Below are 25,730 nucleotides of genomic sequence, written 5' to 3'. Positions count from 1 at the left end.
ATAGGATGAATTTTAAATATCCATTTCACCGACTAACAATCAAACTTCCTGAAGATCAGCGGTGTCGATTACCACATTAACAACATTTGAAATAGCTCATTACAATTTGCGTCAGACGCTATTTCAACTTGCATATACTTACAAATATTACAAAATACTGCAGCCCTTATTACAAAATGCGTAGGTTCGGTTTACTGCAAATTAAAATGCTACAGCCTTGTTACACAATGCGCACATTATTGCAAAATACCGTAATTGTTATAACAAAACTCGTAACTTAGTAGAAAATGCCGCAGAACACACGTCTCCGGAACTCTCACTCTTGATTATCCAAGCTACGAGAACTAGGTTCCTTCCCGATTCGTTCTTGCAGTCAAATCTAAAGGACCCTATACGATGTTTTCGTTTAAAACCAGGTTACTTCACACTTTGTTTTGTACAGAATATTTTCCTCCAATCAGAGGATGTTAGTTTCGAAGGATAATTTAAATTTTTTGGTTTAAAAAACAAAAATATACGACAAACGGTAAATACAGACAGAAAGCGGAAGGAGAAGGCAAATACTGATTAAAATATCAATAAGAATATTATAGAGGTTTTTGTTAAATTACGTTTTCAGCGAGTTAAAGCACTTTGATTTCACTGCATCTGTCTCCTGTTTGCTTTTAACATTACTAGCCGTTTTTAAGAAGTAAACTGTTGTTCCTTTCCAAAATAATAATAATAAAAAAGAATATTAATAATTGCAAGGAAACGTCAAAGTGTCGGATTGTTGCTTTAGGTATCGGCAGAAATTAAACACAAACATGGATATACATTTTTTAATTAAAATAGATTTTTTTTACCCCATGGGTAAGAATGAGAACTTAGATAAAAGAATAAGGCTATCGCTGAGTGTTTTAGAGTTAAATAATTGAATCGGATAACGGCGGTACGTAGTCGCCGAAATCGTTTTTTCACAACATTGATTTCACGGCAAATGCATGGACCGATGTCTGTAAAACTGACACCAGATATGGTTTACAGAAATCATAATTTCACGTTTCTATAATTTTCTTATCGACAACAAATATTTAATATCTCCCAGGTTTGTGTTTAGCTCGGTGATTTTTATTTCAGAGCGATTCCGACATTTCATTTCATTCAATTATTCAGATTCGGCGGAACAATTAGTCTAACGTAATCATCTTTTTTATTTGCAAAACTGATAAAAAGGCCTCCAGGCGAGTATCTGGAGTATAGCGTGTTGGCCGACAAAGAAGGACTTTGATTAAAGAGCTCCAAAACAGCACAAAGACTTGAATAGAAACCGAAGAACGTTTGTAAAGACATAGAGGCAACCGCCGAGTTACTTGTAAGAAAGTGATTTCAAAAGACGCAACCGTGTTCGCAAATAGATCACTCTGTTTGGATCAGCTGGTTCATTTAATTGCACATGGTTTTCAAAGGTAAGTCTCGTTTTTAAATTTGTACTGTACGTGTATGTCTAAAAAGCTTAGAGGAAACAATAGGTTCGAGCACTTATATTAGGATCTTTGAGGTTCCAGAATTCAGTCAGACAAGGAACGTATAACATTTCTTCAAACCGGGTATTCGTCAACAGATGGACGGTGGGTGTTGCACATAGATTTAATTCTAGATAAATTTCTCGCCTTTCTGTATATATAGCTATGTATGAAAGACTTTACTGGACTGATGTATTTGCAACAGAATTTGCAAACTGGATAGCCGGGATAATATTCAAAAGAGATGATCACAGTAGTTGACGAGTAGGTTGTCAGATTCATGTCCAAACTACAATTACAAGAAAAAAAACATTGGGAGTTAGTTGTCCTTTTTACTAGGGTATATATAGATACCAAGTTAACTGGTACTAAAAATAGCTTGTATTGAAAAGAAAAATGAGGCTTCCGTCCTTTAATTTTCCATAATATAAATAATTACAGATACTGACTTATCGTTGTTTCAATGTTATATGGGGAAGTAACAACTCCCCAGTGGAGGTCTATGGCACAACTGAATCGATCCACCAATTCTGTCGGGATTCTTATCAAACGTGCACAGGCCGTATTCAAACTCTCAATATTCTATTTAGTTCAGATTAAGTCTTTCCCCTCTTTATGCACTTAATTTTACTAACATTTAGCCAGGGACAAAATTAAAGTATTCAATCATTTAATTATGCCGGTAAGTGATAACCTCAGGTTATACATCTCGCCAACTCGTTAAGCCTGGCGGCCGCCTTTTGTACACGGTGTAGAATTTAAATTCGTTTCTGAAATTATTGCATTTTCGTTGCAAATCCGTTTGATTCATTCGGGGATTTTATCGGAAACTTGTCGGTTCTTTTTCGAAATACCATATTTATCAGGACTTCACCAATGCAATCATCCTTTCTCAAATGAGATTATTACGACTTGTTTTGTCGTCAGTATCTGGGTTTCATGGGCTTAGTAAGTATTGCAAACGAAATTTTTAATAACAGAAAGCTGTTCCTCTGAGAAAAGCCAATAAAGACAAAGAGGTTTTTCCTTCTTTCGGCGATCGCAGCTACAGATGAAATTATTTCCATGCATATCGGACACTGATAATTAATTTTTAATATATCTTGTAAACAAGCGAGTTCGCCTGTCAAATCAAAAGGAAGTATTCTTTGTATAGTTTTGCATAACAATTAAATCCGTAAGGCGAAAATTGAAATTTGATTTAGGCTATGTTTGTTTATCAAACTGCTCGTCCTTGAGGACCTAATCGATGTTAACATTTAGATTAAAATAATTATAACTTCCATACGCCAAGAAAAATAAAATGAAAAACACTGTAGCTTTGGTGGCAAGCGACAAAAGGGCGGGTTATTGAGCCGTTTTCGTTTGCACTCGAATCTCTTGACGACCAAATATTCGTTTACCGACGCAGCACCACAGTTTCGTTACAAATTAATCCCGGGGGTATATAGATTTTGATGGTTTTCAAAGAAACCACGAGAGCGTATAAACGTATTTGTCTTTTCAAATCCAAATGAATAGTAGAGAAAGAAATAGTAGAGAAAGAGAAGTATCCAAAATATCTTGATTCGAGCTGAATTTTCGGGTGAATTTTTACCAATTCTTGGCTTCGCCATTGATGCGAACAATGATTATGCTACAAGCCAGGTCTGAAAACGGGTATGGATTTTAGAGGCCAGGTCTGAAAACGGGTGTGAACAACGGCATGTTTTGTTCCGGAATAGTGTCAGGATTTGAAGAACCGGGCGGCACACCCCAACCGAACATTCCGAGGAGTGGCCCCGCCCTCCGGGCAACCGCTGAAAAGTAGGGATTGAGCACAAGGTGAATCACTGCGAGGAGAGGGAAAGAAAAGCTTTCTATGTTTTATTTGACGTTAACGTTGCATTTGGTAGAACACTCGACTCGGGTTGGTGTTCTACGTTTTGCTGTGCTACACCGTGCTGACGAGAGCCAACCAGCTCGAAACAGCTGTCCACGGTTGCCGCAGCCGCATTCTGTTAATTCTCGGTTTGGTCTCTATCATGTCGCTGTCGTGTTAAGTTTTCTACGCAGTTCATTTATATTTTTGGCTAATTAGATCTTTTACAGAATTTGCGTATACCTACAGCATTTTCGTTGTGCGGTTCCTTGCTTATAGTTTGCTTTGTTGAATTAAACCCCTTCAGAGGGAAAATATGCACCTTGTTGTATTGGTTTTGATTCTTTTTGAGTCAATTAGGGCAGTTTTGCAAAACAGTAACGAGACCAAGATGGCGGATCCAAGATGGCGTATAATTTGGCAATTATAACGTCAAATGCAACGCGTTACTATTTTTTTTTAATTAATTTAAATTTCATTGTCGCAACGTAATTGATAATAGGTTTAAGACTGAGCAACTTTGTTATTCTTTTTTGATATTCAGAAGACCCAGTACATTAGAAGCTAGGATCCCCTATATAAGCTATATAGATGTGTGCCGGCCGAAATTTCGGCCCTCTTCATGAGAAGTTTATTACTTTCGACGTAGAAATAACGCAGTCCTAATACAGATTGCAGTCAAGATTGTATGGGACAACGTTGATTCAGTGAATGAATGGATCTTGGGACGCGTATCTGGCACCCCCCGCAGATTTTGCAGGGGTGGATGATATCATTACAAACACCAACAGTATGTCCGAAACTGTGTCTTTTGAGGTTCCCAAAATGGACCAATGACGTCGGTCACGTGACGATTGTCATTTTTTTCTTCACAGCCGCCATTTTGGATTTTTTGATATCTCCAAAACCGCAGAAAACAGTCCAAATTGGTTTAAAATTTACCAAAACAATAAATAATAATGAGATTAAGAATAACATTCTAATACGAGTAAGACAGTGAATACGAGATTTGTCTTCAAGATTTTAGTGAGGTACTAAGAAGAGAAATAACCCAGGAAGTTTCATTTACTCTCTGTGAGCGACAAAGTTGACGCAGTTGTTTTGAATAATGATAGCTAAGCCCTTCCGTGATTCCAAAATGATGACGTCATATACGTTTCGAGAACTTGTTTAATTTCGCCACTACGTCATTACCACAAAAACTTCAAAAACTCGAAGTAAATGACAACGGCTATCTCGTTTTCCCACCCAAATGACACTGTTTTCACGCGCGCTCTATGTCCATTGAAAAAACTCGTAGAGTCGTACTCGAACTCGTACTAGAATACTAGAAGGGGGAGGGGGGGGGGGGGGTGATACCAGTTTTTCAAACGAATCCGATGCGAGTACAATATTTACCGATATTGTGACGTCATCATCCGAGACGTTTCTGTGATGTTAGCACGTGCACTCCAAAAAGACTTTTCAAAACTCATTAATAATTCATAAGCCCATCGACCTATCAAATGGTCGATAAAATATCACGTGTAGTAGTTTTATATCCAATAAAATCTCCTCCTCATTAGTATGCGGTGTTTTACTCGTATGCTAATTTCCAACGTTCACAAAAGCATCATTCTTATGAACTCGCTTGACACACGCTTTTCGAGGAATGTTTTTGAAGCCGTTCAAAAAACTCGCAGCACTGCGCCTCGTGGTTTTAAATCCCGATTAAACACTGGTGCTCGTGTTTTAAACATTACTAAATAGTCCGCATGCCAAATATTTACGTCATTGCCAAGGCAGCACCCGGGCAACAAGCAAGCCACCGAGACCACATATGTTACAGGCGTGTGATACTTGCTTCGAGTACAGTGCAATAGCATGCATGCACATACACAAACGGAAACATTTTGGTTTTCGGCACTAAACCAGGTTTCAGTATCCATGTAAGTGATCACGTGATGACTATCAAAAGAGATCGAAACAGCCGATATTTCTAGTAAGTATCGATATTTTTCAACGAGATCCCGGTATCGATTATATCGACTATTTGGTATCGGTATCGAACCACTTATTATCTAAATGTCTCTATTGTTTGATCAACCACACCAGGCGAGTATCAATGCAAGATAAAAGCAAACCAACAAATACTCGATGCATTTCACAGTGAACAACTGTGTAAAGACGGCGTCAAGCAAGCTTTCACGTACTTCTCAGATGGAAAGAAAGAAAAACAGTGTGTTCCTAGCAGCGATGTAACATGTTTTCTTTCTTTCTATCCGAGATGTATGCTGAAAGCCATCTTTACACAGTTGTTCACTGCAAAATAAACATTTTTTTTGTCTGTATGCTGAGACTTTCATCGCTTTTTGGAATTCAGTTACTAGTTCATAAAACTGTATATTTTATGATCTCCATTTATGAAGTAATATGTCAAAAACGAGGGCGAGTGCTTTATCACGGGTTCCAAATACCGAGAAACAGATGAAAGCACGAGGCCGCAGGCCGAGTGCTTTCATCTGTTTCGAGGTATTTGGAACCCGTGATAAAGCACGAAGCCCGAGTTTTTGACATGTCTTCTCAAATGAAACAATAAGAAATTAATCTCATTAAAATGCAAATGTTTGATCTCAGAGGAAAAACATGTTTCATCTCAGATGAAAACCTGGTGGTGTTTCATCTGGTGTTTCATTGGGGTATCAAGATTCATCCACCTGACCGAAATGGAGGTCATTTATTGGCTTTTGACTGCATGAATTATTAATGAGTTTGAGAATGATTTTTAAGCCACGAACACATAAATGTTTCGAAAGGAATATACACCATGAAAACTACTCACTCCAAACTGCGAAAAATAGCCAAGTTCATCACATCTGAGTTGTAAGTGGAGACTAACGGATTTTCTGACAATTCATTACGCCTCGGGAAATGTTTTTTTTTTTCATCTGACTTACCTTCACGTACTACTCATATGGAAAGAAAGAAAAACATTCTATCCTGAGCAGTGATATGACATGTTTTCTTTCTTTCTATCTGAGACGTATGCTGAAAGCAATCTTTACACAGTTGTTCACTGTGAAATACACATTCGTTCCATTGTATGCTCAGACTTTCCTGGCTCCAAAATGGCTCTCCTCATAATGTACACAGATACGCGTTGGAAATCAAAGCGTTTCCCACATTCATGAAAGGTCTCTTCAGGTGTTTCAAGTTCTAAAACGCTCTGAACATGAGCACTTCTGAGGATACCTTTTCTAGACGGTGGTATACTGGTGTTTTTGTGAGGCGTGATTTGCCATATTTTTTTACGTGAAACGTAAAATGGCCTAGGTGAAACGTGATCAAGGTAAGTAGACGTAAGCCATGATTTTCTATAATCATTATCTGTGAACACGGAGGAAGAATTAGGTTTTTTATTAGTGATTTGGGAGCACTAAACCAAGCTCTTTGTCGTGAAGGATGTTGAGCTGGAATTTAAACGAAATGACTGTTTCATTTCGCGCGCGTGAAACGTATCTTGTCCCTAAATAATTGTTTTTGAGTTTGACTTTGATTTTAGGGACCACAATGTTAAAAAAAAAGGCCAATTAAGCGCTGATATTCTCAACAGTTGAACATTGAACCTAACACTGCCTGTCGTCGGGTCGAGTTCGATTAACAGTTTGGTTTACCATGACCGTCACAAGTACTGACCTGCTGGTTGTGAACGATCTAACATTTCGCCATCCTATCACATGATACAATGTTGAAAAAGGCACCCCTTTCGGATCGAGCGGAGCCTTCTCGTATAAACCATTTTAGTATAAATCTACTAGTGTTCTATCACGAATGCTGTTCTCTGTTTGGCTACACTACTCGCTATCTATTCAGTGATAGATAGTGCGGTTTTCAACAAAATGGCGGCCGCTTCGCCACGTTTTCGAAGCGTCTACGATGAGTATATAGATAAGTTACATGTTTAGTTTTGTACGACTAGTAGATTTATACTAAAACAATAAGATTATTCGCTCTCGATTTCAATGCGTGATAGCTGATTCGGGCTGCGCCCTCATCAGCTATCACGCGATAGAAGTCTCGAGCTCATAATCTAATTGTTAAATATGGATTGCCGCCCTAGCCTTGCCTCCTCCTTCACGGGCTTTTTAGGGAACTTTAGCAATGACGACAACGCCGACGTCGACAGCGAAAACGTCACTATTAAAATGATTTCGCGTTTTTTCAAACATCGTCGCAATTATTCCAACTCGCTTTAAATGTCAAATGTAGGTGAAGCTTCCTGGAGGACTGCACCCAAGTTTACAAAGAGAAAGAACAATTCGTCGCCGTGTGTTTACGTCTTCAATTAAATGTCCCGGCAGGCATCAGGAAATTTTACGTCCTAGTCGTGCAGTGACGGCAAAGAAATGTACCGAAAATTGTAATGCACGTGCAGAGTTCTTGTTTCGGTTATCAAACCTTAAACGTTCTCGTTGCCGTCGACATCTCTGTCTCTACCTGCTCTCTTAATCTAAGTGGAGACAGCGGTGGATGACATATTTGTTTGTATTTAACTTTCCAAAACTATGGCGCCAAACGCGCTGCCCACGCATCGCACGCTTTACCGATGTAGTGGATATTACACTTTCATACGTTAGACACAAAAAAGCTAGCCATGGCCACTTGTGGTTTTCAGTTATTTTGAAATTTGTATTATTACAAAAGCTTACAAGCGTGTATTTCATGTGAAGAAACGTATTCTCCAAAAACTATGGCAAACTGAATTTCGTGTTGAAAAAATGGTAGCTAGCAGTTACTCAGGTTGTCAGGAAAGGGCCTCAAGTTCCGATTGTTGTTTGCTTTGCAAAGAATATGGCGTGAATTCTGTAATGGTAGCGGCACCTTTGAGAAGGCACGGGTTTTTATAAGGGTACGAGAATTAAGTTTGTTATCTCTTTTTATAGGCCTCTGTGCCGGTCCTTTCGCGTTTTTCGTTTTGTGCAAGTTGAAGTTAATTTCTATATATAAATGGATTTTATTTGTAATGTAAGATTAACTCAGACATGCTTTAGTCGCCAATAAAAAAAAAATCGGTAGTGTTTGGCTTAAGTGATCTCAATTTATCATTAGCAGTGTTTCTGTGTACTTTCTCCCTAAAGGTTGGTATCTTCAGATATATTTCAGTTCAGCGTTAAGTGTTTTCCGTTTCTGGGAGCACTTATATAGCCTATGAATTAACTCTTTTCAAACTTAGAAATTATTCTTCCTTCTTTAATTTATAACTTCGTTGAATTTCTTGAATAAGTGGAAGAGTTTTAGTCTACGTGTGTTTTTATCGCTCGGTAGGTACACTCATATTTGTACGTACGTGGTTTAAAAAAAGGTTAAAAGAATATTATCTTTATCAGGAATTACCTCATTTACATTTGGTTGAAATAATACGGAGAAAACGACGCGGACTGAGAGGTGAAAACGATCGAAGAAAAAGGTAGCTAGAGTATGAAAAAGAAAAGCTAGTCCGCACTTAGCTCAAGATTCAAAATTGGATTGGAATCGGAATTTCAGGTACAGTTAGCTCTTTTTGTTTAGTTCAATTGTTATAGTAGTGTAATAAATAAATTTTATGATAGAAACAACCACGAAAAATTCCAAACATAAGCCTTGAACTCCTATTCGTTCCAAGACTTTTTTTTAGTGTCGGCTTGTTTCTGAAGAGGCCTTTCTTTCGGGGGATCTTGTAAGTGGAGGGAATTTTAATTTTCAAAAAGGGTTCAGCTCTGAAATTAAAGAGGAATATTAATATTAAAACTTTCGAAGACGGCAAAAACAAACTTCTTCGCTTTGCAAAAGTCTACAACATCCAGAAAATTCTTTTAAGAGTAACTGTACATTAGTCGTCTCTTAAATCCAGAGTTACAAACACCGACGTTCAACATTTTGCTCGGGGCACCGGATGGTTTGTGTCGCGAGTGGGTATCTGTTTGGATGGCTAAATCGCCTTAGAAATTCGTCTTTTGTTGTACGGAAAATCTGAAGTTTTCTTTATCAAAACGTCAGCTCAAAATTTCGTAAGTCTAAAAAGGTAATTCCTTTTTTTTTCGGAGTGGCAAAAAGTATGTCGTTAAAATTAAAATGCGAAATAAGGGTGCTTACCATTTACGCAAACCACCCGGATGGACATTTTCGGCATAAATATGAAATGATTTAGCTTGTCTTAACCGAAAATGGATAACATGCAAAATGTATGAACATCGGCTGTAAATCCCAAAAGGAGTAATGAAAATGCATCACATTGACCAGAAGCCCATAATTTCAGAAGTACGCCAAATGGAATGATGCGTACTATTTGATTTTCCAACTGGAATTTCCGGGTTTTCCATGTAAATGGTAAGCACCCAAGGGTAAGCACCCAAGGTCAGCTAACATTTTCTTAAAGACAACTGCTCATAAATTCGTGAAATAAGATTCCGTTTTCTAAAACGTTCTGCAACTTCAATTTTCAGCTTAAGTATCCAAACAGTTCAAACTGTATTAGCTTACACAAAAATGTCTTTAAAAGGCCACAAAGCGACCTGGGAACACATGCACAGGAGGCAATGTTATACGTGATCTGCTTAAAGGGGAGTATCACGCAAATTTGCTGTCATTTCAAAACCCAAAAATGTTTGTTTGTCAGCAGAAACAAAATATAATTGTCAAGTTTGTTATAAATTATCACCCTAGTGTAATAAAACTGTGGAGTATTGGCTCTGGTCATAGACAGAGTATGCCGGTTTGGATTGAAACTTGAAAATTACTAGGCTAATGTTTTTCAAGTTCTCGCATTTTTCTGTCCAAAATGCGCTAGAACAAATAATGAGTTGTTCCTTTCAAGAATTGAGTTGATCTCTTTCCTCTCGTCATTCTAGAATTATTTGGCAGCTGATTGAAGGTCTTATTTCATCATTTTAAACAAAAGATACCAAAACGCCCTGTTACTTCCCCTTTAAATGGTCTCGTTGTGTAACCTTGTTTGCTAGCCTGCGTGTAGATGGCTGTCTTCGGGTGAAGCAAAAGAAATACTAAGAGACCTGTGCACGCAGGCGACATTTTACTGACTTATACTCGAGCAGGATCCGCCAAACCACTAAACAAATGGTGGTCTCTAACTACACCCGCCTTCCTCGACCTCAAAAGATGTTTGGTGTCTTTGTTGCATAGCCACCCCTCTATCCAGCAGTAAAAAATGACCATGAGTTTCGAACCTCTTTTTTTTCTTGTTTACTCTAGCAATGCTGACTCTTGCTAGCTGAATATTTTGTGTCAACTCAAATTATAAAGCCAATAAAATTTTGTTGGTAATGTTCATGAGATAGGTACTGTCTTCGATAATCCGCCTACCCTAGACAAGGTACGTCCTCTTCGAGCAAACTTGTTATGACCAGTTTCTTAAGTCCGTGGCCGTGGTCTTCTGTAGGGCTTATTTTTGGTAGGATTTTTGGGTCTGCGATCTAGAAATTTTATAATTATTTCAGCGGGCTTATCGATATCACCAAGCGAAAGGAAAAGAGAAAATTTTCTCGAGTTAAGCAATATCAGGCAATCGTCAATTCTTTAAAAATTGAGATTGTGTTCTTGGAGTAGTAATAGTCCCAGTTTCAACCGATTCTAATGGAGTGTTCATTTTTTTCTCATCTACCTCGGTCTCCACGTAGCGTTTCTCTGAGCGCATGCAAGAACGTTTTCCTAAAATCTCGCAGGAGAATACGATATCAAAACTTGTCTAATAGCTTTGTTAATCGTTCTCAGCCGGTGTCATTTTCTTGTTTCAAAGATCAAATCTAAATGTTTAATCGTCTCAAGTTTATATCTCACTGAAAATGGCGATAATATATTTTTTGTTTTGCAAACCGCGTGTGTTGCGTGCAATTCGCGCGCCGTTATTTTCTGCTTGGCGCCAATACGTGGGTGTACGTCACATTAGCGGCGATAGCATGTTATCTTCAAGCGGCCGGAGTAATTAAGCTGCGCGCTGTTGTTTACATTCTGCAATTAGTCGGTTGTCTCCTGTGTTTCCTCCATTCTGACACTTTCGAGATAAACTAGATGAGAGCTTTCACTGCTGCGCCAAAACTGACATTCTGTCAATAGCTGCCATCTTCAGAATCAACTGCAAAATATCCATGTGATGTTATTGGCTTTAAAGGATTCACAGGCGGCCCATTTAGTTCACCGGAAGTTCCCGAAGCCACTGCATTTTGCTTTTTATTTAATATAAGGACTTCTTGAACGATCAAAGGTTGATTTTTCTTAAATTTTTTGCTGTACCTCAGTAACGACATAAACTCCCTTTTGTAACATCTTTTTTTTGGATATGTCTTAAGCCCCGAAGCACGTGTACCAACGTTTTAACTGATTCGTAAACTGAAGAAAATCACCTTCTTTTTTAATATCGCTGGATTATCAAGCCACAAAAAGATGGGAAGAAAGAGAGACTGCGCGCGTGTTCCCCTCGTTTCGCGCGCGATTCCCCTCATCCCTCCTCCGGCCCTTTTTAGTGCCTGTCACGCAGGTGACATAAAAGATGGTGGTCACTGTTTTGGCGTCCTTACTGCATAGCCACGCCTCTATAAGGAGAAAACGTTTGCGCTCTTTTTTGACTAGCAAGCTAGGCTTCTTGTTATAAGAAATATTAGCGTCCTATTAGCTTCACCAAAAAGGTGGTATTTGGTAAAACCCCTCTACCCGTAAAAAAGGAACTGAGTACACTTGTTATGGCCAATCCTCTAAAGCAACATTCTGAGTTATGCCCCCTTCACACCAAGGCTTAAACACGTTTAAAAGCTGTTTAGTTAAACACAGTTTAAAATTGTTTCCTTCATAAAAGCTGCTTTCGGATTTTTGTCCACTAAAGATTTAGCACAAATGAAAGCATAAGTTAAAGTCAATGGTTCAGCTTTCTGTTGAAAATTTCATTTTGTTAAACCTGGTGTAATTAAACATGTTTTGTTGGTGTGGATGGAGCTTTAGTCTTCTAACGAAGACATACTGACCAACTGCATGTCGTAATTACAAAACTTTTTCATGTTGTTTACTTTGTTTAAACGGAAAGATCCTTACATGGCCGGTCTTGTAATGTTAACTGTTTTGTTCCTTTACCAATTTGCTATGTTTTTTGTAAGCAATGAAATTTATTTGACTTCCCGTTTTAGATCTCATACTGATTAAAAGAAGAGTCATACAATTTCATTCTTCCCTTTTAAGTTTTTCAAACTTGGATACTCTTTAAGACGAATTCATCACCAGTGGCGGTTTTTCTCTCTCAAAATCTTACGCTCGTCGGATTTGCCAGTGAACTATACATTCGGTACATTTAAACTATTGCAGTTCAACGGGCCCAGTATCTCATCCTGTTTTATTCCGCCTGGCTGAACAGACAAGCTTCCTGGTTTGTTAATGAGTGAATATAATTGATATTTCTGGATCTATTTTAGTCAAAATAATTTAAAACCGGTGGAGAATATTGTACTTCCCTGAGGTACACCTAGAGGGAGTTTAACAAAAAAAAAAAAAAAATTCATAGATAAAATCGCAAACAACACACTTTCCATACGAATATGTAATCAGTCTGGTGCAGAATCATTACATATATTGCACGCTAACCGGTGGTGTCTCTTAGGACATAAATTTCTGCCCTCTAACTCAAACCGCCTGAGGTAGCTGAACGTCAAGAATGAAAATGTATGTACATGTTCGGCAACAAACTTTATATTGCTAGTGGAGTCTTTATTAAACTTTCGTTATATTAAGTCAATCTAACACGAGTCTGGCATCTGTGACATCCTTTGAAAACATCGCCTCGGGTAGAGAACCTTTCATATATATTCAGTTTTCAATATTTATCAGTAGAACACGTCACCCAAACATATGGCGTTGTTTCCCAGAAAGAGCTCAGTTTGTTCAAAACGGTAAGCTTTATTTTATAAACTCTATCCGCTATATTTGAAAAAAAGTTCCAAATACTCCTTTAGATTGAGTATCTTAATGTGCCAGACCTGACTTAAAAGGAAAGTTTAAATGTTCTTTTGTTTCTTTGTTGATGATTTCGGCGTTTTATTTTCTTCTAGGAAACCATTTTCACTCTTCAATACTTCCTGCGGTGTTCAGTCTACTTGCGGAAATAGTAACCACTACTAAAAGCCGGCGTGAGCTTTTGGAAACAGTAGGGACCAGTAAAAATTGTCGACGGTTCCAATATAGCCGCTTTCTTAAAATCTGTTTTCTGTAAGTTGTGTATTTTCAAAAGCCGTCAAAAGACATACTGTTTTAACAAAAATTTCGTAGCAACTTAACCATAAAATATCCTCAAAAGTTCAATATAATTCCGCAAGGGGTCTTGATATAGCAACGAAATTACCAGCTGAACTCGAATACGGACAATTTATGACCTGCCTCCTACATAACAAACTTTTGAATTTTGAATTGTCTCTGTCATGAACTACCGCGCAATAACAACTGTTTGGTAGAAGGTACCGCCTGGTTCGTGGTTCGCTGTCTTATAATTCAAACGTTTTTGTTGATTACTGTAATTATATTCATTATACGAGGTAATTCGTTGTATCTCTTTGCTGGTCTAGAGGATGAACATCGGAGGGAAAATATGATAAACATGAAGACAGCTGAATGGGGTTTGCTCGCAGATGTGTTTTATTTTGGCTCAATGCAATGTTTTTCTAAGGTAGATGTCTGCGTGATCCTTCTGTACTTGTTGATCAGTTGTCCGGAATTTGTTACAAGACATCGGGAAATTGACGCGAGCATAAAACATGTTTAATGTATTCTAAATTTAAAAACAACAACAAGAAAACTTATTCGGCGGCAATTTTTTTTTTTCGATCACGCGCTCTCCAGGAAATGACGCATGTGCAGACAGAAATAACCGCGCCAACAAAGAGAAAATGCCGCGGGCGATAAACGCGACAAATAAAGTTGCGTGTCACCAGCGGAAAAATATTCTTGTAGCCAAAACACTTTTAATTTTGTTTCAATAAAATACCCATTTGATAAATAGAGACGACAAGGGACTCCAGCTACATTGGTGTCGGTAATTTAGGGTATACGAAACCGATGCACCCCTTAGATTTTCTCAAGCAACAGAGTTACAGCGCCAGCGGCCAAGAAACCATGACTGTAGTCATCATTTTGTAGTTAACGTTCCTGGTTGTTAAAGAAATTGTTCTAGGATGAATGAAACACTAAGTTTGCCGTTATATATGTACGTTTATCCCTTAAAAATGCAATCATTGAGAGAAGTACGCACGTCATCACGATTTCATAGGGTTGGCCCTTTCCATAACATGCCTTCATAAATTCCTTTTCTTTTGTGCATGTTGTGAAAATAAGATGAGCGTTTCTTGTCTAAATCTGATTGAAAAGAAAAGAAAACAAAATAATGCGAAACGCGACATAAAAATTGACCTGGTATATTGTATTAAGGCGAGTTAACATGTGTGGGATAATGGTCGAGGTCAAAATATGAACAAAAAAAAGCTTTCAGGTGTTGTTTTCTACAAACTACTAGCAAAACGCGACCAATTAAAGGGTAGATGTGATATAAGAACACGCCGTTTGTTAATGCTTACCATTTTCTATAAATATCAGATAAAACGCCCAAAAACTTTACAAAATTGTTGATAACGTAAGTATTTCGATAAAACACTTCGGTCGCTAACGCCAACTCTTTTCAAATTTTTTGACGTATTTCCAAAATAAAACCCAACCTAATTGAAACATTGTCGCGACAAATTTCTAATTTTGGATATTATTTTAGCTACCGACACGAAATTAACGGTGGATAAACAACGCGAGTGCTTCAATTTCTCTCAAGTTCTTTTTTTCGCGTAGTCTAGCCTTTGGATCAGCATAATTTAAGCCGAAGTTTTGCACGTGCTTCGTTGCTAATAAACCAGACGCTACATAGGAAAAATATTTGATTACACAAACTAACTTTATCTGCGTTTACAAATACGGAGTTAGGGTTTGTTAGAATACGCTTTCAAAGCGTGGCAGCTGATATGCTAATTAGAACAATGGTGATAAACGAGAACTGTCGTCTGCAGAGTGATAGCTTGCATTTAGCCATTAGTGGCCCAGCGATATCCTGTTTGAAAAGAATCTGCCAAATATTTGAGTGCTAAACCACCAGTAGCAACAAAGAGCCACTTAAGTAAAACACTGAGATGAAGGCTGTTGATAGAATTTTCATCCAATGAGATGCCTGCGTGAAAGGCATAAATTCCACGCGGTGCGCATCATTAGACACCAAGTTTGCGGTTCTTCAGGTCCTCAGTGCCAGTAAAACAAGGGAGAGCAGCCTATCTTCTATAGTATTCAAATTGTCCGTATTTAAAAAGCTCTCATATACTGTATATTTCTTTCAGCAGATTTTCTTCGTCCTCTGAAGTGACTGCTATCATTTAATTACAAGCGTTTCTGCGTGGAGTTTAAAGACAAGTACCGGATCTCTTCTCCTGATAAATCCTCATACATTGAAAGAACCTCGACTATCTCTACCATTTATTTTCCAAAGAGGCGTTCTTTTGGCAGTTTTCAGAGAGCACCTAGGAACTAGCTACCAACGGTAAGAAACGTGCCCTTGTACTAAGGTTACTGAGTAAGGTTATTTGCACCGCGAATAGATTCGTCCGCCGACTTGAAAGCCACACACTTCCTTAATGAGCGTAAAATGTTCTCGCTTATGCAATTGGCCGTTCATTCAATTCCAAAAATCAATTGGTTCTATTTCATTGTCTTCCTTTGTTAAAAAAGCGAGTAGAAAGTTTTTAAAAACTGTTTCTCACCAAAATAAAATGAAACAAGCTCGAAAGTCAAGTGATGGTGCAGGTGCTTGATTTGCGTCCGTGCATCGCTGACAGACAATTAAATAAGCCAACAGAATGACATTCAAAATCTCTCGTTTCCTTTCTTGGCGCTCCCAATTCGTAATTTTAATAAAAATGTTTTAAAAAAGGTGTTTGTTGACAGTAAGCGTGATTCTACCGAGAGCTGAATACGATATTGAAATCGACTATTGTACTGACTAGAAAACGGTTGTGGATGTTTAACTGCTTCAAAAACAAAGGGTCGAGCGACGATCAAGTGTATATGCTCATAGAATGGATCAATAAAGGCATATGTTAATAGGAAAAGGCAAATGAAATTTGACAGCAAACTTTAAAAAATCTAGTCTTAGATGTAACGGCGACGACGGCCCTCGCTGAACTCACAAGGACTTTAAAAGCGTTGAAATAGTTTCTTTCCTATAACCAATGGGCTTTTACTATCTGTGTTCCTAAAATGATCTCTCAAATCGAAGGAATATTGGCGGATATTCCTGAGAAAGTTACGAAATGCAAATGTTTTGGCTGTAAGCGACGGTAAGTGACTTTAGGGACGAATAAATAATTCTTGTCAATTTTAGCAATTCTCTTAATGTCAATCTTAAGCCATAGTTCTCTTCGGGAAAAAAGCAGCGCTTGCGTCAAGCCTCTTATCTCGAAACAAATGTAGTTTTTGCCCTTACCAAGAGTCGTTAAAGCTTTCGAAAACAATAAAGCGACCTCAAATTTTTCTCCAAAAAAAAAAAAAAAGAAAAAAGAAAAACAACTCATCTGGATTTATACATCCTGTTTTCCCAATTCATAATTCAACATGGCGTGAGTCAAATGTTTACAATAGTTATCAGCTCACTTTTTTGGATATCTGATTGCCGATATGTTGCACGCCAATTTCACTTAATGTTCCCTTGAAATTTTAACTGGAGCAAATGTCTCGCTGTCATTGAATAGTACTGAAACCTTATTTTCTTTCAATACAAAGAGGAAATATTCTTCCGGTTATATCCGTTGTGATTCACGCTCTCTTCTTTGCAATGTTGATATTATTCTGCAAATACGGATATCGCATGTGCATATATATCTAAGGCAAGTTAATTGTTAAAAAGGTGATTTATCTTTGCAATTCATTCCAAAGCGAAATTTTGGTTCATAACTCGTCCGCCATTCAGTAGCTATTCCGTGTGGTGTAATTTACTATGCCTACACGAGGAGTTTCTGGTCTTGTGAGTCTGTGATTAAAATCTAAAGCGAGTTCCTATTCAATTGAAAGATATTGAGAAGTGTTTACCTGTTACACTTTATTATTCTGTACAATAGGGTTCACGCCAGTGGACGCCAATCAGTTTCATAATTCTTGATCATTCCTGTTTATTATTTTATAGAAGGGGGCTCTAATTCTAGCGTTGATGAACAAAAACATTAGGTTTCACCATTTATATGAAATCTATTTAAAAAGTATTATTTTGCTGTGGCGCCGTTTATTATGCTGTACAAACTGGTGTGTTACATTTGACTCTGTGCTTGAAACACTAAGTGAATTGTGTGGCTATTGAGCACTTCTTTCGATCCTGTGGCACGGTTTATTATAAAAGCTGTACACAGGTCTTCTATTGAGCTATTGAGCAAAACAATCCATCTGGGGGCGGTAATGTTCATAGTGTTGTTCAAAATCACCACATGCAAACAGTAGCACAAATGAACGCCATGTTCACAAATACCTTACTTAGTACGCTGTTTACAAAATAAAATCCTTTTTCAGTTCAAAACTTCGGTGGGCGCACGTGGTCGTCAAAGGAAAAGGATGTAAACATGGTTATCTGTGCTTTTTCCAAAGTGAAGAAAAGGTTTTCTTCCTTGCTCGTACACTTCGCTTCATCCGGTCTGCTTTAATATATCGCTGTGAGGTTCATGTCTTTTCATGCGCCTCAAAAGAACAATTTTTTCCTTGAGTTTTAGTAACCAGCAGACATGCATTTGGAAGACAAATCAAACTAACCCCAGGCAGTTTATATACCTTTATAATATACCTTTATAAGAGTGGCGCCCTTTTTCCCCATTAATTCATTAAAAGCCAACTTTAAGAAAAGAATATTTTATTTTCAACTGCGACAAGAGCGACGCTTCCGCAGACAATTCTCTCTGTTTGGATAGTCTTTGGAGACACACAGAGTTTATCATTTCTTTAAAAACAACATCATGTTTTAGAGTTGTAGAAAAAAAAATACTATTTCTGATAATGAACCATTTGGTATCGCATTTTTCTCTATGTGACCGAACTGAACGTCGTTGTGTATAGAGTATGTTTGGCAAGCAATGCGATTGGTTCGGTAAGTTCTGAGCAGAGTACTAATGTCCTTGCTTTTTACGAAACAATGCATTTGTGGTGTGTATATTCTGCTCCTGAAATCGCACTTCCGAGTTTGCCGGACAGTTTCGAGTGTCTGGACCTTTTCCTTGTCACATATCAAGATTCTTGATCAGTTATTATCGACGCTTGCTAAACTGTCAAGTTAAACGTCTTTCGAAAGGTAGCCGTTTTTAAAGATAAGCCGAGGATTGTTTCTTTAGCCATTATTTTTCCTTTTTCAAACATCAAACTTTATCAGTTCTTTTTTTTTACTTGGAGGGGGGAAGGGTGGGTGTGAAGGAGCACTTACTTTTTGATATTACGATGATAAGAGAACTTGAGTATTTTGCCGATTTCACTGAGTATACTGACACCTTGCATGGATTAACCAATGTTAGAAAACCGCCGCCACAACATTTGTTTGCTTTCGTCATTATTACATTAGCTTCGGAAGCTATAGATTTAAAAAATCACATTAAAAAAGACATGGGTCTTGTAACGTTCTAGAAAATCGAAATTACAACATTTTGCAGCCAAAGCAAAGCAATATCATACATGCAGATTTAGGGAGACAGATCCCGAAAAATATATATGCGCGGCCGAATACAACAGCTCTGTGCGGATTGGCAGCGGTTCCGGTCCACAATGGCAGATTAATGGAAAAGATGTACGTACATCCCAGAGAAATTTAATCAGTTTAATAAGGAAGCTGTTATTTAGACAAGATCCAAATACTTATATTGCTGTAAATGGAATAGCTTTATGAACACGCAAACCATATAATAATAATAATAATAATAATAATAATAATAATAATAATAATAATAATAATAATAATAATAATAATAATAATAATAATAATAATAATAAACCCGCGGAATTATAGGCAGTTTGTTCAATTAACTTTATACCTCCTAATAGTGTTCCAGTACAGATGTGACAATTTTCTATGATGCCTGGCTACTAGAAAAAAAAAACCGGAGACAAAACAAACAACGTTGAAAGCTACAGCAAAGTGCTGCCTCAAATTAATCTGACACTTCAAGATTTCATCTGTGAGACTCAGAATCATCTTACACAGTAGAATAAACAACAAGACAGGAAAGTACTTTACGATTAGTAAGTTTTCATTTTCTTAAACTTGCGGTTACATACAAGAAGAAATTTGAACTACAAACCGGCAGCATATTATGATGGCAAAAAAAGTCAACATTTCTTGTCGGAAATGAAGACAGTATCATCACTGTTATCTGTGGATCATTCTTAACGCGACAAACGTTTTACAGATTTGTGATAAAAAAAGTATAGCATCTTGTGAAGCATTGTTAAATCCTATTACAAAATTCATTAATAATTCAGAGAAATGAAGGGTCTATTTCAAAAATCCCCCCTTTGAATCTAATATCATTCCTGGGCTCCCTGTAGAAAGACTATTATTATAATTTCATCCACTAGACCTTCGTTTTACATGTATAACATATATTTCGAAGGTAGTCGAAAGTGAAAACTTCTTCTCGCCTGAGGCCGAGAAACCTCTCAGCCGCTATCTAATGAAACAGATATTAATCCCTTTAAAATGACACAATTAAAGTCTTATCTTTTTTGGCCACTTTTATAGTTTTAGCTAAAGTAAAAACTTAAGTGTTTACGATTGAATAAATGAAAAACTCGTAATCGGCAGACATTCAGACGACCCGTTTAATAAGCTTGTTTTGATTTACGGGTCTACGTGGCAGAAAGAACCAAGAGCATCGCTAGGCTGACTGATGGATAACGAAATATATTGGTCAGCCGTGAATTTCGAAATCTTCACAGGCGTCCGATTCGTCGGGCATGCTAGGTAGGTAGGGTTTCGAAGTGTTTGAATGCAGAGGACAGCATTGAACACAGTACACTGATAAATTGTACCGGTTCTTCAGTATTGGGAGATGCCCCAAACTAATTACAAAACTGGTAACATGACAAAATGAAAATTACAAAAAGCGATGCTTTCACTAGAGCAAGTAGCTTATGATACAAGACAAAAGTGTTTATACGGCTTATAAGATATATATCTGGGAAATCTATTGTCGGTACGTTTTGAAGAATACAGAGATTTAGAATGCGTTTACAGCAACCTGCAAAAGTGAGATTCGCTTTTATGTTTTCTTAAAAAAAAAATGCGAACATATAGATGAGAATAGTGCAAAATAATTCTGGCCTTTGACGACAACGCAAAACTACTCAATTTTACTGAGAAACTGAAAACAGCGAGCGGCAACTGAATGGAGGGTAAACATGGTCACGTGGTCATTTCTGTCCTTTGCCGTAAATGTAATTCTTTCTAAATCTCTCTGATATCTCAGTTCGGAGGGCCTAAACTGCTACACAAAGGCGGATTCAATTGCTGTTTCGAAAGAAACAACTGGCTTTTTCTTTGGTTTTTGTCACCTAAAACGTTAGTAACATCCCTTTACTTTTGAAGGGACCAAAAATGTCACGAGGAGAGCGAAATAAGGGTAGCTAGGATTGTTGGAACGCCAAACGTAAACTCTGAAACGATCTTGGTAAGTAAAAAAACGACATTTGAAGTATATTTCATAAATATTCTCGTTGGGTGCCCCCAATTTATGTGTATACAATAAAAAAGGTCTGAACTAGGGCGCTTTGCATTTGTCAGAACTGGCCGCCTAGAATGGTGAGTTTTTAAACGGAATGTATACCATTTGAAGGATGATTTTCATTCCAGTCCTTTGAATTTCTTCAAAATAGCGTGTACAAGTTTCGGAGTGGCTATTTTTCAATATTTTGCAACACCATCCGATCAAAATGACGCGTTTGATTCTGGCAAATGGAAAGCACCCTTAAGTTATGTCGCTTCACCTTAAAGTGCAACCTTAGTATGATAACATGTAGGTACATTTTGGGTGGTCAGGTAGGACAAACAAAATTAGAACTGACAAAGAGTTTAGGCGCGGATCTCAGGATGTTTTGACTACAGGGGTCCAAGAACTTGTGACATTGCATTTACCTCTTGATTGAAATTGAAAGTCATTTCCAAGAAATATATTTTAATAAAACGTTGTTAAGTCTCTTGTGTCTGCTGATAAACAATGTACAGTGTTAACAACAGGACTGATGTAAATCTATCAACTAAAGGTGAATTCTGTAAAGCTCTCTTCACTCATCTGATTCGAGGTTTCAGCGGCGAGAAACGGCTTAAAAAATTATCGCTCAACGTCATCAAATTTTTAAACGCCCGCTAACCTCCTTGGTAAACTATGATTTCTCTCTTTAGTATGAACATGCTTGATTATATGAAGATAAGATGCACGAGTTCGGGTTTGAAAGGGGGTCCAGGCCACGATTCCGATTCAGAATAATTTACATTCGTACGTGTTTTCGGTAAACTGTTCCAATCCACAAAAGTTCTTAGCCGAATAGAACGAAACTTCGGATTAAATAATGAGGATTTACACTGCGTGTTGTTTACGTCGGTTCAGGTCGTCCGGTTTTATCTTAGTGAACCATTGTACCTACAATCGTCGTCAATTCTTTTGGGAGAATTGCTAATTAAGTTTTGACTCACCTTGCCTGCACTCGGTCCTCTTCTTTCCATGTTTCATCGTTGAGTTTTATCTGTCAATCTTTATGCATCATTGCTCGCGAGGGATCCAACATTGAACTGGGGGTAGGGGAAACGGCAAACAAAGACTTAAAAATAAGTAACTACGCAAAATTACCAGGCCATCAATAGAAGCTTACAGTAAAGGGGGCTTGCGCTCTAACCTGTCCAACAGAAATTGACGATTGTAGTCACCTCGTGAATTTCAAAATTTTTTTCATTGTACAAAGATTGTTTTGTCCTGATTTGGGAAAATCCAGATTATAACGTCATGTGACATCTTCATTTCCCGTTTTGGACTTCAAAGGAAACATCTTTGGACGTACTACCCATCCTCCAAGCCTCATTGTTATAGCTCTTTTACTTGCGAAGTAAAGTTATGGCGGGGAGGCGGAACCCCCCCCCCCCCACCCCACCCCCTCACGGCCCCAGAAGACTAAAAAAGAAAAAGAACTCGGTCTAGATAGGGTTAAAATTGTCCAATTGGAGCCTTTTGCCATAGCGCTGATCAGCCTTCCAATCCTGAAGTTTAGTTTGTTACAGGATTTTTTTGTGCTCAATACATACGTTCTTTTTTTAAAAAATGTCAAAATTAAAAGAATTCTTTGAAATTATTGATGTTATATATCTTTCTCAGATCTCCGTCAACTGATGACTGAGTTACATGGCTGACTGACTGACCCACATAAACACTATCCACCATGTGTCAAGGGAACACAACCTGTATTCCAGATCACAAGTCAGCACTAAACGAAACCGGGAAAACGGGAAATAACCTCAATGAAAGCGATTGGGAGGATTTGATTGTGCCTATCTTCAAACCCGATGCGGACATTGTTGGAATTTTGTTGGCCCTCCTTATTGTCATTTTCAACTCAATGGTTTTTATTCTCGTGGTTAAAAAACGATCGCTACGCACAACGACCAATTATTTTCTCATGGGTCTAGCAGCCAGCGATTTTCTAACAGGACTTGTCAGTTTGCCTGTAAGCATCACGTGTAACATTTTTCAAGAACATGGAGTGTGCTTCGCGGCTATCTGCATCTGGAACTTCACCTCATTTCTGACAGTGTCGCATATCTTGGCCGTAACTGCCGATCGTTTTATAGCCATCATGTACTCACTCAGATATGCGCAGATGGTGACAAAGCGACGCTGTATCATCGCTCTGGGGTTTGTGTGGAGTAGCGCCTTCCTATTGTCTATGCTTCAGTTGTTGTGGCTACAACCAGCGACTTACGATCCTCACGACTCCATTGCAGAAGAACATCATAACGAAGAGCTGTCTTTCATCATAGGGTGCTTTGTGGTGTATCTCGGGATACCAGCAGCGTTCATGGCGTTTACGTATCTAATGACTGTGCGTGAAATAAGGAGACAGAATCGTCTTCAAATTATCAATGTTCCCGCAGATCTGCAGGAGCAGCGTCGGTGGAGAAAAAGAGAGTGGAAGGCCATTACTATCTTCCTTGTAATGTTTCTCACGTTCGTCATCAGTTGGCTACCATTTTTCCTTTTACGGTACCAGCAACTAAAAAATGCTTTTCATCTGCCTTTGTGGGCCGAGTACACGTTCGCATATGCTCGGTTCATTTCGTCGCTTTTAAATCCGTGCATATACATCTTCGGCAAATACGACTTTCGGAATGCCTGGGAGGGTTTGTGTACTTATAAACAACGGGAAAGAGATCGGGCAAGATCGGATCTGGTCATGATAATGAGTAGTCAAGTATAACCCTGGTGCCCCTAAACTGCAAAATTTAATCTGGACAAATGGTCTGAAACGCGTTAAAGTGGAACATGGTTCGTGATCTTGAGCAACCCAAGCGTTCTTAGCTCATCCTCACAGCTGCAACCGATGTCAAAACGTCACTTGAAAATATAAATTTGGGTTCTTTATACTAAATTCAGTTGTTCCAGTTATTCCAACGGGTTCATTTTGCATCAGTAAAGTAATTGAGCCAGCCAGGAACTGGGATGGAGTCCTAGTTAAAAAAAAAGACAAATATCCACTGCCGTGGTTTCACATTCTCCGTAAAAATTTAACCGGCTATATCTAGACCGGGTGGGAAGATTTTGCCCTCGGCGACTTTGAACCTGAATAACATTTTTTTTATTTGAGCAAATGGCCTGAAACTGCAGGAATTTTGAGAAATTTATCTGGGAAAAAATTGACGTGGTCGGTTAGTGTTGATTGACTTTGGTGGTACCATGGCAATCAATTTAAGACAGGCAATTTTTCAGAAAATAGAAAATCCCTTTTAAATATAAAGAAAAAATACTTTTCTTATCGCATTTTTTGCGTTTTAGCTAATATTAGTGTTCCTTAATTGGTTTTGATTACTTTTCATTCAATTTCGACGCTTTCCTTAAGTTTTGAGAAAATCCAGAAATCCAAGTTGGCGGATCCAAGATGGCCGTCATTTGCAATCATGACGTTTTTACCGCGTCATTTGACGTCATAAATTCGCGTTTCCCGGTCTAGATAGGGTTCAATATGGTCATTAGCCGTTGCTGTTTTTAGAAGACGGCAAATAAATGCACCAGACTGTATAAAGCACGTGCAGAGTGATTGTGTTTGCTGATAAACCTATCAATCACCGCGTTGCCATTGCCAAAAGACTCCAGTTCAGACAGTGACAATACTAGTAATGTTATTTATACTGTAATACAGGCTATACGTGGCTCTAGTTTTCATAGTTAGATCTCTATTTTAGTTAAATAACGTTGTGGGATTTAAAACCTTGAGCTTAATGTGCGACATTACTTAGACCAAAAGGAAGTCTGGATAGTTGTCAATCTGTGGTAATAATTCCGTTGTAATAGCGCTGCATTCAATTTGGTAGGGTGGAAGGAAGTGCCATTAAGTGTTTGCTTCCATGATCTATTTTCTCTCTGTGTAGTCATTATATATCTTGACACCAACGTCGTTCTCTCCTCTTCGCGTTCGAAAGACCCTTAGAACGAGGTTGTCTTGACGCATGTTTTGAAATGAAATGAAATGATGTAAATTTGTTAATTATATTATTTCTGCGGTCTCTTCTCGGAGGCCTTTTACAAGCTTTGATACCAAAACATTGAAAATTAAAGTTGCATGTTCAATTGCCTTTTACACTGAAATGTGAAATCAACCGTTAGCATGAAACGCTGACGTCACCTTGTTTCCATGGCCCAACCTCAGAACTGACTTTTCTCTTTGACATAAACTGATCATGACATGAAATAGTGATTGTCTTGACACCCAGTCGTTCGCTTCACCAATCAAAACCAACGAATGCTAGCTGCCGGGAGAGACTATCCTGTACATTTACCCAAAGCAATAATTGAAAGCAATCGTTTTTCATGTCAACTGTGCTTAGCTCTAAATAAATCGTAAATCAACTTGTGAATCAGGCCGCACTTGGTGATATATTGGAAAAATATACAGCATATAACCCCATTTGTTCTTTATTAGTTTTTTCTATTTGACAACTTGGCCTAAGGTAACTTGTCATCAACTACCTCATTATGAAAGCGAAGCTAAGTGCAAAGTTTTTATTATGAAAATTAGTTTTCATTTATATGTAAACAAAACTAATT

The 25,730-nt window shown here is 38.0% G+C and overlaps 1 protein-coding gene across 6 annotated transcripts; it reads left to right on the top strand.

Moving 5' to 3' along the window:
• The first annotated feature begins 1,225 nt into the window (after nucleotides 1-1,225).
• Nucleotides 1,226-24,619, top strand: LOC146451490 (octopamine receptor beta-2R-like). Of its 6 annotated transcripts, none has more exons than XM_085098952.1 (4): nucleotides 1,226-1,448; nucleotides 15,747-15,943; nucleotides 21,011-21,092; nucleotides 22,788-24,619. In XM_085098952.1, the coding sequence occupies exon 4, from the start codon at nucleotides 22,852-22,854 to the stop codon at nucleotides 23,884-23,886; it is 1,035 nt and encodes a 344-aa protein (XP_084955078.1). In that variant the 5' UTR covers nucleotides 1,226-1,448; nucleotides 15,747-15,943; nucleotides 21,011-21,092; nucleotides 22,788-22,851; the 3' UTR covers nucleotides 23,887-24,619. The 6 variants fall into 6 exon arrangements, with proteins under 6 accessions (XP_084955078.1, XP_084955080.1, XP_084955082.1 ...); XM_085098954.1 differs by having other exon boundaries at nucleotides 15,744-15,943; XM_085098956.1 differs by lacking the exon at nucleotides 1,226-1,448 and adding an exon at nucleotides 13,235-13,271.
• The last annotated feature ends 1,111 nt before the right edge of the window (nucleotides 24,620-25,730 follow it).

This window comes from Pavona decussata, unplaced genomic scaffold (genome assembly GCF_977016875.1).
Source record: "Pavona decussata unplaced genomic scaffold, jaPavDecu1.1 SCAFFOLD_386, whole genome shotgun sequence".
NCBI lineage: Eukaryota > Metazoa > Cnidaria > Anthozoa > Scleractinia > Agariciidae > Pavona > Pavona decussata.
Note: the sequence above shows the minus strand (reverse complement) of the source record. Positions and strands in the feature narration are given on the sequence as shown.